At 42.6% G+C, this 12,318-nt stretch overlaps 2 protein-coding genes across 5 annotated transcripts in view; one reads left to right on the top strand and one right to left on the bottom strand.

Annotated features, from left to right (window-relative positions):
• The first annotated feature begins 1,883 nt into the window (after positions 1-1,883).
• On the top strand, positions 1,884-10,706 carry cenatac (centrosomal AT-AC splicing factor). Of its 2 annotated transcripts, none has more exons than XM_029671522.2 (11): positions 1,884-2,317; positions 2,466-2,632; positions 2,818-2,916; positions 3,014-3,080; positions 3,428-3,490; positions 4,619-4,683; positions 6,908-7,022; positions 7,132-7,162; positions 7,255-7,353; positions 10,177-10,309; positions 10,418-10,706. In XM_029671522.2, the coding sequence occupies exons 1-11, from the start codon at positions 2,201-2,203 to the stop codon at positions 10,536-10,538; spliced, it is 1,077 nt and encodes a 358-aa protein (XP_029527382.2). In that variant the 5' UTR covers positions 1,884-2,200; the 3' UTR covers positions 10,539-10,706. The 2 variants fall into 2 exon arrangements, with proteins under 2 accessions (XP_029527382.2, XP_029527380.2); XM_029671520.2 differs by having other exon boundaries at positions 6,905-7,022.
• The window catches only part of LOC115136097 (glutamate receptor ionotropic, kainate 4-like), a 68,876-nt gene continuing 67,111 nt past the window's right edge, over positions 10,554-12,318 (bottom strand). For all 3 annotated transcript variants that reach the window (XM_029671519.2, XM_029671517.2, XM_029671518.2), the window contains one exon: positions 10,554-12,049. In XM_029671519.2, coding sequence (XP_029527379.2) covers positions 11,684-12,049 — 366 coding nt within the window. In that variant the 3' untranslated portion in view covers positions 10,554-11,683. The remainder of the gene's footprint in view (positions 12,050-12,318) is intronic.

Here is a 12,318-nt window from a genome sequence, read left to right as displayed (position 1 = left end):
GTAAACAGTAGCTGTTGAGTAGGCTGCATAGATTTCATGACTAGAAGCTCAAAAGACGAAAACGTCATTTTTTTTTGGTAAATTTAAATTTGCTATCGTAAATGTTAGCAACACCTCTGCCTTTGCGGGATACACGGAGGATATGGTCACTAGTGTAACCAGGAGGTGAGGCCTCATTTAACACAGTAAATACATCAGGCTTAAGCCATGTTTCAGTCAGGCCAATCACATCAAGATTATGATCAGTGATTAGTTAATTGACTATAACTGCCTTTTTAGTAAGGGATCTAACATTAATAAGTAGCCCTATTTCGAGATGTGAGGTATCATGATCTCTTTCAATAATGGCAGGAATGGAGGTCTTTATCCTAGTGAGATTGCTAAGGCGAACACCACCATGTTTAGTTTTGCCCAACCCAGGTCGAGGCACAGACACGGTCTCAATGGGGATAGCTGAGCTGACTACACTGACTATGCTAGTGGCAGACTCCACTAAGCTGGCAGGCCTGCACCCTATTTCATTGTGGAGCTATTGTAACAAAGACACTTTGTCAAGAAGCAGCTGAACCGTTTAATAAAACAACAAACATGGACACAAACAACATAACAGTAGCATCTTTACATAAACACAGGATCAATACTGACTGGGGAAGGAACCTAAGGGAGTGCTAGATATAGAGGAGGTAATAAGTGAGGTAATGGAGTCCAGGTGTGCCTCATGATGATGTGCAGGTGCACATCATGATAGATGCCAAGTGTGTGTAATGATGAATCCCAGGCGAACGCCGGAGGGGAGGAGTGGGAGTAGATGTGACAAATATAAAATGCACATTAAACACAATATATACACTGACCAAAAATATAAACACAACATGCAACTATTTCTTATAAGGAAATCAGCCTATTGAAATAAATGATTTAGGCCCTAATCTATGGATTTCACGACTGGGCAGGGGTGCAGCTAGGGCATAGGCCCACCCACTTGGGAGCCAGGCCCAGACATTCAGAATTCGTTTTTCCCCACAAAAGTGCATTATTCATACAGAAATAGTCCTCAGTTTCATCAGCTATCCGGGTGGCTGGTTTCAGACGCTCCCGCTGGTGAAGAAGCCGGATGTGGAGGTCCTAGGCTAGTGGGGTTACACATGGTCTGCGGTTGAGAGGCCGGTTGGACATACTGCCAAAATTATCTAAAAATCACATTGAAGGTGGCTAATGGTAGAGAAATTAACATTAAATTATCTGGCAACAGGTCTAGTGGACATTACTGCAGTCAGCATGCCAATTTTATACGCCCTCAAAACTTGAGACATCTGTGCCATTATGTTGTGACAAAACTGCACATTTTAGAGTGGCCTTTTGTCTCCAGCACAAAGTGCACCTGTGTAATGATCATGCTGTTTAATCAGAAATATGAAGAAAAAAAATAGCATATAATGATGAATGTGTTTTGATGATTTTCTTCTATAACATGGGCAAATTATTTTTAAGTTGTGAGTGGTGAAACACGAGTCATTATCTGTTCTTTTGATGTTATCTGTTCTTTTGATGTTGAGTCTTTGTCCAAGAAAGTGATGTTTGGGTTTATACGTTATACTGTACAAGCTTTGGTGCTGAATACATTATGTTGTTACAGGTGTCAAGCTTATGGGCATATGGCAGCAGTGTGTAGAAGGTAGGTTCCTAGGTGTGAAAAGTATGCAGGTAGGACTAGATATATTTAAAAAGTGGAGTAGGGTGGTGGGTTTAGTGTAGGATTAGATGGTAGGGTGTTTGTTGTATTTTTACTAGTGTAAAGGGAGGTATACTCCAGTCTAGTAAGTGGCGGTAATGCAACATTTATTGGATGCCAACCGCCGTTAAACCTTATCGAAGAAGAACGAAGTTCAACGACAACTTGACACGGAAGTGATACAACGGTCTAAATTAGCATTTTGTGTACACACTAGTTCTTACAAAAGCTATTGTAACTAGATATTTCAGTAAGAGCATGGTGTGCAATTGCACCTTATCGATCAATGTATGATAAATAGACGCAATATATTGCACGAGACAGGGCAGGGAGAGCTCGGTTAGCAAATAAGCTACAGTAACGTAATCTAGCTAGCCAGCCAGATAAACAACCCTGCATCTTCAGATCAATGCATAGTTTGGGGATAGAGTTGGTCTAACGTCTAGAAAACAAAGGGACGTGTCGAAAATGGGTGCATTTTACTGTGCGATATGTAGGCAAACATCTTTCTCCGGAAAAGCACACATCTTCGGGAAAAGTCACCAGAGCAAACTCAAAGTGGTCCTTGTTAAATTCCTTGAGAAGGTAAAATTGGCAACTGCCTGCCTCATCAATACCAGCATAGCCAGCTAGCTAACGTTAGCTACGCCTAGCTACTACAAATGTTTGTATCCTGCTCAATGAGATGCAAATCATATAAACTATTCCTGAAAGGCATGTCTGTGTTTTACAGGTGAAAGAGGCGCGTCGAACGATAAAAAATCCTCAGGTGGAGAGGTTCGATTGCACTCAGCACAAACGCAAATGTTGGTGTTACTGCTGCGGCCTCGAGGTGGAGAGAGACGTCACTGATGGCGACATCACTGTGTTGTTCGGGGGCTTGTTGGAACACATGGCCAGGTAAGATACAGTACTAACTAATGTAATTAATGTTCATGTTAATATAAAGATGGGACGCTTTCACGCAGTTTTTATTTGCTTTTCTCTATTAATTAATGGACTTTTCTGATGGCTGGCATTATTATTGACCAATGTGCTTGTAAAAATGTGATTTGGCATATTTCTCGGGTCAATTGTCATTTCAGGCCTGACCACAGGAAGGGCACCCACACATTCTGGTGGGAGAACAAAGCTGATCCTAAACTGAGGGACAAGTTTATAATCACAGAAAATGAAATGGAGAGGTAAGAACTCTTCTACCATTAGCTAAAAGTTGTTTTAGCCTACAAGTTCGCTTTGGAAAATGTGTAATATGCCTCAACCTTTTTGTTTTCATTTTAGATTTAAAACGGAGGTGGCAAAAGCTTTAGGCTCATTTGAGGATAAGGAGGATGGGCTTATCAAGCAGGTAGGACATGAAATAACTCAGAATTACTTTTAAAGAGTGATATAATTGCATTGTATGACTTTCTAGAGGAAAAAGTAAGGGCCACATTCACAAAGCGTCTCAAAGTAGGTATACTGACCTAGGATCAGGTCTCGCCTCTTATTCATTGACTTAAAAGGCAAAACTGATCCTGGAAAGGCACTCCGACTGAGACACTTTGTGAATACGGGCCCTGACGTTTTCCTCTAGAAGACATGTAATGCTCTTTTAGTGACTCTGAGATGTGTTATTAATACTGGTCCATACTGTGAATGTGAGAACTCTGTTCTAGCCATGGTGACATCTGACTGTGGGTGTTTGTCCCCTAGCAAGCCACTCATATCCGAGCTCAGGAACAGCATCGCCAGGAGGTCCTTCAGTCTCTCATAGAGGTTTGTTTACCCAGGATGCAACAACAGTATCCATATCGCTGTGACCTCCCTAGTTTGATCAAGTGTGATATTTGTAGTGCGATGGTATCAAAATTGCACTGTATTCCCTACATGGTGCACTACTTTTGACTAGGACTCATTGTGTACTACTTTTGACCAGCGCTATATGTATAGGGTGCCATTTGGGACAATCTGATACACCTTTTATATTCAATAATGTTTTGTACATACACTGAACAAAAGTATAAATGTAACATGTAAAGTGTTGGTCCCATGTTTCACGAGTTGAAATCAAAGATCACAGACATTTTCCATACGCACAAAAAGCTTATTTCTCTAAAATGTTGTGCACAAATTTGTTTAAAACCCTGTTAGTGAGCATTTCTCCTTTGTCAAGATAATCCATCCACATGACGGGTGTGGAGAAGCTAATTAAACAGCATGACCATTACACGGGTGCACCTTGTGCTTGGGACAATACAAAGGCCAATTGTGTTGTGACAACTGCACAATGCCAAGATGTCTCAAGTTTTGAGGGAGTGTGCAATTGACATGCTGACTGCAGGAATGAATACCAGAGCTGTTGCCAGATAATGTTGTTCATTTCTCTACCATGAGCCGCATCCAACAGTTTTTGAGAATTTGGCAGTACGTCCAATCGGACTCACAACCGCAGCCCACGTGTATGGTGTCGTATGGGTGGGCGGTTTGCTGATGTCAACGTTTTGAAAAGAGTGCTCTATGGGGGTGGTGGGGTTATGGTATGGGCAGGCATAACCTAGGGACAACAAACACAATTGCATTTTACCGATGGCATGAATGCATCGGTGTGACGAGATCCCGAGGCCCATTTTTAAGGTATCTGTGACCAATAGATGCGTATCTGTATTCCCAGTCATGCGAAATTCATAGATTAGGGCCTAATGAATTTATTTCAGTTGACTGATTTCCTTATAGGAACTAACTCAGTAAAATTGTTACATGTTGCATTTATATTTTTATTCAGTATAGATGCTCTGATGTAAGTTCACATTTTGTCACATTATTGGAAGCTATGAGGTAAAGTTACGCCATGTAGTTGGAGTCTGGTGTATGAACCACTGTTGGCTTTTCCTGAATCAACCTCAGCCTAAGGCAGAGCTGGAGCTATCGAACACAGAGGGCCCTTGCAACTCAGTGGACGAGGCTTCCAGGTAAGACGTTGTTGTCCTTCTATAAGATGGTGTTAATGTTATTGTACTGTAGTTCTAATGATATACTGGGGTTTGTTCAGTAGGACACCGTAGCAGAATGTTTTGAAGCAGTCCCTTCCTGTTTGTCGATTACCCAATCCCAAATTGACCCCTAAACCCCACCCTACTGTGGTTGCTCCACTAAAAGATTTGTGATTATGCTGAGGTAATTTGTGGTTTAGTGTGGTACCCTGCGCCACCACTTCATTTCTCCAGACCAGCGCAAGGGGGAGTTAGAGCACTGATTATGCTTTTGTGTCCTACTGTGTCTCTAACTGATGGGAGATATAAACCTAAATAGAAACTGATAATTGTACATGACTTCAGTATTACTTACTAAAACTGTTACACTAAGGTTTTTATTTTATTTTGTTAGGATTATTTTGCTCTTACTGTAGCCCACTCCTGACCGGTCACGTTGTACAGTGCCTGAGTGGCTCAACGTTTAAGACACTGCTAAGCAGTGCAAGCTGTGTTGCTCCAGATGCTGGTTCAATACCTGTGCCGGCTTGACTGGGAGACCCATGAGAACTAGGTTTTTGGTTTCTCTCCCTCTAAAAACAGAAATAATTCATTCTAAACAACAAACAGGCTTTATTTACAAATTAGTAACAATGTTTCACCCCATGTTCAAGAATGGCCTTTTTCCTCACTCAATTTCCGTTATTTGAAAACAAAATCATCTCCAAAATAGTATTTTTTTTAAACAAAGTGATTTATTAATTTAGAAGTATAAAAAGCCCCTTGGACATTCTCACATATTAACCCTGTTATTAGCAGGACTATATATATTGGTCATGGCTCCAACTTTCCAATATTCTTTCTGTTGGTCTTTTAATAAAGAAATGTTTTGGTTATCCTGACCTGGACACCATGTACAGTATTATAATAGCCCATTATGGGCTATTAGCAGGACAATATACCTTTACCAACACCTCTCTGTATTTATACTTTTTGGATGGGGCCTCCCCAGTGGCGCAGCTGTCTAAGTCACCCCAATGCAACATGCGTTGCCACAGATGCGGGTTTGATACCCTTGCCGGCTGCCACCGGGAGACCCATGAGGCGGCTTTTGGTTTTAATTTAGAATACTCAAATCCTCTATTATTGGCGGAGTACCGTAGGCGACATGAGTCTCACTAGTGTTGAGTAATGTTCTGTTTTATTTATTTAAAGAGCATATTGAAGTTAGAAGCAATAGGATTTGAAGCATTTTCCTATAACTGTTTCGCGCTGCTCTAAGACAAGCATGGGGACTGTCTTGATAAATCAATTCGATTTTTATTTTGACTGAATCTCTGTTTGGGTATTGGTTAGACTACAATTATGGTGGAGAAATGTTATGCTCTTAGTGTAACCTTTTTTAACAAGGCAAGTCTTAACAGCCTACTCCTTTGGAAACGGAGGGTTTTTCTTGGAATAGAAACACCATAATATTAAGCAATATTTCTTAATCATTCCCATATACTATGTTCTTACAAAAGTTTTCAATTCTTTATTACAGCTGCTATTGAAGGCTACCAAATGCTTCTCAAAGATGCCCTCTGGTTGTCAAACTAGCACTAACTAGCATTTAATGGTACCAGTGGTTGGCACTTAAATAATGTGCCATAGAATTCTGCGGCACCATGCAACCTGTGCTGCACTACGCTGCAACTTTTAAATGACAAAGCACTGTATGCACTTGTGGAGACCTAAGAGGATATGTGTAAGCAATATGGTTAAACGTCCACCTAGCCTATCAGTGAGCAAGTGGAGCTGTCAAATCCCCTGATCCTCAAGTGATAAGGGTCTAGTGGTCGATTTGGGATTTCACCTGTTTAGTCCTTAGTTAACACGGCCCAGATGTTTTCCCAAATTGAACCTACGACCTCTAAATCCCATTGCTCGAAGGTCTTTCCAAATGGCTGAAATACCCCCCTATATGTTTAGCCTCACTTAGCTTAGTAAACTAATTTAACATTATTTGCATGGATATTGTAACAGAGTAAAATGTAAATTAAGTTCATCAGGAAGAAGCTGTTGGTACACCATGGACCAGGGCAGATATATTATAGACATCAGGGTCTCCTTGCATTTGTAAAGCTTACAGAATGCACCTGGAAATGGGCTGTATGTAATATTATTCAAGTAATCTGTGTCTTTGTGTGAGTTTTGCATCACCTAATTTGAACTTTGGCAGTAGCTCTCACTTCAGGGCTCCTGGATCCGATGAGCAGGCCAGGTCTGGTCGGGTCAACCAAATGGTGGCCAGGCAGTGGGCAGGCCCTGGACAAGGCCTGACCTTCATTGGCTACCAGGTACGCTGACACGTTGCTCGTCAATCATGACAATTATTTTCTCTTCATGAGTAAGTGACCTGTCAAATAATAAAATACTTTACTAATATTATTTCCTTTTGGATGGCAGGATTCTTCCAACAGTGGAAATGTTCACACAGGTAATTGAAAATTAAAACGATACTTCAGCGTCTATTAGTCACTGTATTGTTGTCTGTGTAAGTTGGTGAATAGGTTTTGATGACTGTTGTAGGAGCCATCCCTCCATGGTTACAGGAGGACCCCAATGAGGGCAGGTCTGGGACAATGGAGCAGGCGATCGGTCCATCACTCCAGGACTTCCTCAAACAGAGTAGGTCCTTTACGGTTCAGACAAACACAGATGAAATCGTGTATGACATATCATTGTCCGTTTTAATCCGACTTATGTGAAAAGATTTTTCCCTTTGTGTCGTTCAATCATTTCCATTGTCATTACTGGATGGATGGATGACACCCATTGAAAAAGCACCGACTCAAACTACCATTTTACAAATCCACCCACGAATTACTTAACTCCTCAAGTAGACAGTTCATTTTGGGGACCACCTGGTGAAAGGGCTCTAAATTCAGTCCGTACTAGGTTTGGTTTTGACCACAGCCCATTTAGTCCTTGGTAGACCTGGGCTCGTATTCCCGATCGCGTTAGAATTTAGGCTTGAATGTTTTTAAAAATGCATCTTTCCCACAACAGCAAAATATGTAACATGCGTTTCCCAAAACAGCATGCAGAGAGAAGTCACTAAGTGTGTCGTTGGAGCATAAGATCAAAAGAAAGGCAGTGCTGCTCTCAGACCAGCTTTGTCAATTAAAATCTTACCTTTAACATTACAATGATTTCAATATTTAATGCAGTCATCTCGATTTTCATTTGACATATCAAAATTGCAAAGACATTGGCCATGTATTTATAGTAAACTATGTTCTGAAGTTATCAGTGGTCAGAGAAACGGGTAAACCTTGTGGCTCTTCCGATGGCATTGAGGAGTATACCACATCAGTCACTGGCTTTATCAATAAGTGCATGGAGGATGTCGTCCCCACAGTGACTATGTATTTACCCCAACCATAAGCCATGGATTACAGGCAACATTCACACTGAGCTAAAGGGTAGAGCTGCCGCTTTCACAGAGCGGGACCGACGAACCATCACAGGAAAAGCGTCAATACAGGACTGTGGCTGTGGCAGGGCTTCCAAACTATTAGACTACAAAGGGAAGCACAGCCGAGAGCTGCCCAGTGACACAAGCCTACCAACACTGAAACATGCATGTTCCAGATGACTGATCACGCTCTCCACAGCGAGTAAGACCTTTAAACAGGTCAACTTGTACTCTGAGCATGCGCTGTCCAACTGGCAAGTGTCTTCACTGACCTTTTTCAACATCTGTAATACCAACATGTTTTAAGCAGACCACTATAGTCCCTGTGCCCAAGAACACTAACCTGCCTAAATCACTACCGACCCGTAGCACTCATGTCTGTAGCCATGAAATGATTTGGAAGGCTGGTCATAGCTCACAAACACCATTATCAACAGATCCACAGATGATGCAATCTCCATTTCACTCCACACTGCCCTTTCCCACCTGGACAAAAGGAACACCTATGTGAGAATGCTATTCATTGACTACAGCTCAGCGTTCTACACCATAGTGCCCTCAAAGCTCATCACTAAGCTAAGGACCCTGGGACTAAACACCTCCCTCTGCAACTAGATCCTGTACTTCCTGATGGGCAACCCCCAGGTGGTAAGGGTAGGTAACATCTGCCACATGGGGGCCCCTCGGGTGCGTGCTTAGTCCCCTCCTGTACTCCCTGTTCACTCATGACTGCACGACCAGGCACAACTCCAACACCATCGCTAAGTTTGCTGATGACACAACAGTGGTACGCCTAATCACAGACAACGAGACCACCTATAGGGAGGTGGTCAGAGACCTGATCGTGTGGTGCCAGGACAATCTCTCCCTCAACATGATCAAGACAAAGAAGATGATTGTGGATTACAGGAAAAGGAGGACCGAGCACGCCCCCATTCTCATCGACGGGGCTGTAGCGGAGCAGGTTGAGAGCTTCAAGTTCCTTGGCGTACACATCAACAAACAAACATGGTCCAAGCACACCAAGACAGTCGTGAAGAGGGCGTGACAAAACCTATCCCCCCTCAGGAGACTGAAAAGATTTGGCATGGGTTCTCAGATCCTCAAAAGGTTCTACAGCTGCACCAATCGAGAGCATCACTGCCTGGCAACTGCTCGGCCTCCGACCGCAAAGCACGAGAGGGTAGTGCGTACGGCCCAGTACATCACTGGGGCCAAGCTTCCTGCCATCCAGGACCTCTATACCAGGCGGTGTCAGAGGAAGGCCCTAAAAATTGTTAAACACTCCAGCCACAGACTGTTCTCTCTGCTACCACATGGCAAGCGGTACCGGAGCGCCAAGTCTAGGTCCAAGAGGCTTCTACCCCCAAGCTATAAGACTCCAGAACATCTAATCAAATGGCTACCCATTGCATTATTTTACTGCTGCTGTTTATTTATTTGTAGGTATTTTCTTACAATCCCTTAACCAACAATGTAAGCATTTCAAAGTTCTACACCTGGTTGTATTCGGCGCATGTGACAAGTGCAATTTGATTTTGTTTGTTTAGCGGAGATCTGTGTATAATGTGAAGCGGGAGGGCAAAAAAAAGCATCTAACGACGCACTTAGCTGTTCTATGAGTGGTCTGAAGCAGGCATTTAGATTACAAGCTTTTTTAAAGTGCAACGTTAATAACTTTGGTTTTAGGAAACCGCTCAGATGTAACGATGCTTTTAACGAACTTGGCCTTAAGATGCTTTTTGGAAACCGGGCCCAGGGCTGTAATTCATTAGTCCAAACAGTGGCAAAATGGTATGATTTACAACTTAAACAAGTCTATTGGACAAATTGAGGTAGGTCCCTCCCCGTTTAGTTTTCTTCCGTTTGAAATGTTTTGCAACAGAATCGGCAAAATTAATACGCAACAATGTTTTGCAATGCAAAAATAACAATGAGCATTTCTTATTGGACAAGTCCAGGTTGTCCCTCTTTCGTTCAGTGCCAAATGAAGACAACCCCTGACACTAATGTTGCCATCTCTCCCCACACAGAGGAGCAGGAGAAGCTGAAGAAACTCCCCCCTAACCGGGTGGGGGCCAACTTTGACCATAGCTCCCAGACAGATGCCAACTGGCTGCCCTCTTTCGGCCGGGTGTGGAACAGCGGACGCCGCTGGCAATCCAGGTGATGTACTTGTCCTGCAAAAACTGACTATACAGAGTTTCAATTTACATGGCACATGGAAGTGAAATTATCATCTTGTGTGAAGTTAACTTTGTTTTGCTCTACTAGGCACCAGTTCAGAGAGGAAGAGGGACAGACCAACAGACAAAAGAGAAAGCGGGATCAAGGTGCTGAGGGAACAAAGAAACCAAACCGCCTGAACAGTGACTATAGTATGCATTGTACATAGAAATGTTACAGAACAAAGCAGTTAAAAAGCCTTTATTTCAGGATATAATGAACTAGGCTCAATTGTAAATTACCTTTAAATGTCAAGCTCACTATGCCCGTTTTAAATTTGATTCCCGGCCAATGTTTTTGGCACTTGTTTTAAAATAAAATAATGAACTGGACTACAGCCACGCCCCTGTGTCTCAAATATGTAGTGGAATGTGGGGAGCGGCATTAGCCGTTAGTTGGGGCTAGGTCTTTGAAATACTGTCCTAGTGTCCTCTGGGTTCAATGTAAAGCATGCTTCCAGACTGGAACCCTGGGGCCTTAGCATGGACCCTGGTCCACTTGTTGGTCTTTGCACTTTATTTCATTAGATGGCGTTTCGCCATCCTCAATCTTTGGGTTCAGGGGTTATTAACCTGTCTGAACATTAATGAAATAAAGTGCACTGACCCTGGGCCACTTGTCCAAGGCCCCAGGGTTCCAGTCTGGAAGCACGCTTTCCACTGAACCCAGGACACTTTCGGTATTGCATTTTAGCTGAAGTCCAGTCCAAAAAGATGGCCGCGTAGAAGTCAAATGTGAAAATTGCAAATAAACTTTAGTCATCATTGTACAAAAAACATCCATTAAATTATTCAAGTCATTTTTTTTTGTCACTCACACAGGCAAAGATACATTTTATATTCATCCACTGTCTATAATGTTTCTGGATGATGTGATGCCGTCAGTGCGCAGGTGTAATCTGCTCTCTATAAAACCCGATCTAGACAATCACGAAACGGCATGTGTGAACGTGAGTAGAATACATTGAAAACAATGGACATTATCTCTAGTTCAAACATTCACCTCAGTTGTCAGTGCCACCGCCCCCCTAAACCAGGGATCATCAACTAGATTTTATGTTGAGCAATGGTCAGGGGGCCGGAACATAATTACACATTTGTAAACTGCAAAAAGCCCAAACAAATATTTCACTAAAATAATTTCAAACCTTGCTTTTACATGTGTATGATCACACATCTCTACACTTTGGAACAGGTTTCCAACATTAAAATCACTTGGAGATGTGTTTTCAGTCTTATGTCCAACAATAAATAATATTTAGTTTTGCTCAAACTTGGGAGGGCCAAATAAAATCACCAGTTGGGGAACCCTGCACTAAACATTCTCCTCTCTGAGATCTGGTGAGTGTTTTCTGGGTAGCAGTGTTTGCACCCGCAGTCCTTTATATCCCCTGCACTCTGGGCAGATGCGGACGTGAGTGCAGCCCCGTGGACCCAAAATGGCTTCCTGTGCCAGTCTATGAGACTGTGACTCCATAGGACCGCTGCTACTGTTGTCCATCCCGCACATCATGCCGTTACTGAGGGTGCAAGTGGCTGTCTTGGTCCTGCCATGCTCCTCTGGGAGTGAAGTGTGTGTTTGTAGTAATATCCCTGGGCCTCGTAAACCATGCAGTGCCATACTGTCCTCGCACAGCAGGATCCCATGGAGAGCCCTCAGCATCTCTGTACACATGGACAACTAGAACAGAAAGGGCAGAACCATAAGTCCAACTTTTGCACAGTCACCTTTTGAAACGAGATGGATTGCTGGTTATCAGTGCTTTGGTTTAAAGCTTTTTCTCCCTCCCCTTTACATTCTTCGTGAGGTCTAGGTTGAAATTGGTTTAACTTCAGATGTAAAGTTGCATTGTCAAGCAGGTGTGAAACCTTACATACTGAAGAACAAAAGCATGTATGCAAATTGTAAAGTATTTTTGTCTGTCTTTCATTATGTGACAGGCAGCTTTT

This window comes from Oncorhynchus nerka, linkage group LG10 (assembly GCF_034236695.1).
Source record: "Oncorhynchus nerka isolate Pitt River linkage group LG10, Oner_Uvic_2.0, whole genome shotgun sequence".
Taxonomy (NCBI): domain Eukaryota; kingdom Metazoa; phylum Chordata; class Actinopteri; order Salmoniformes; family Salmonidae; genus Oncorhynchus; species Oncorhynchus nerka.
The sequence above is the reverse complement of the archived record's forward strand: the minus strand, read 5'-3'. Positions and strand labels throughout refer to the sequence as shown.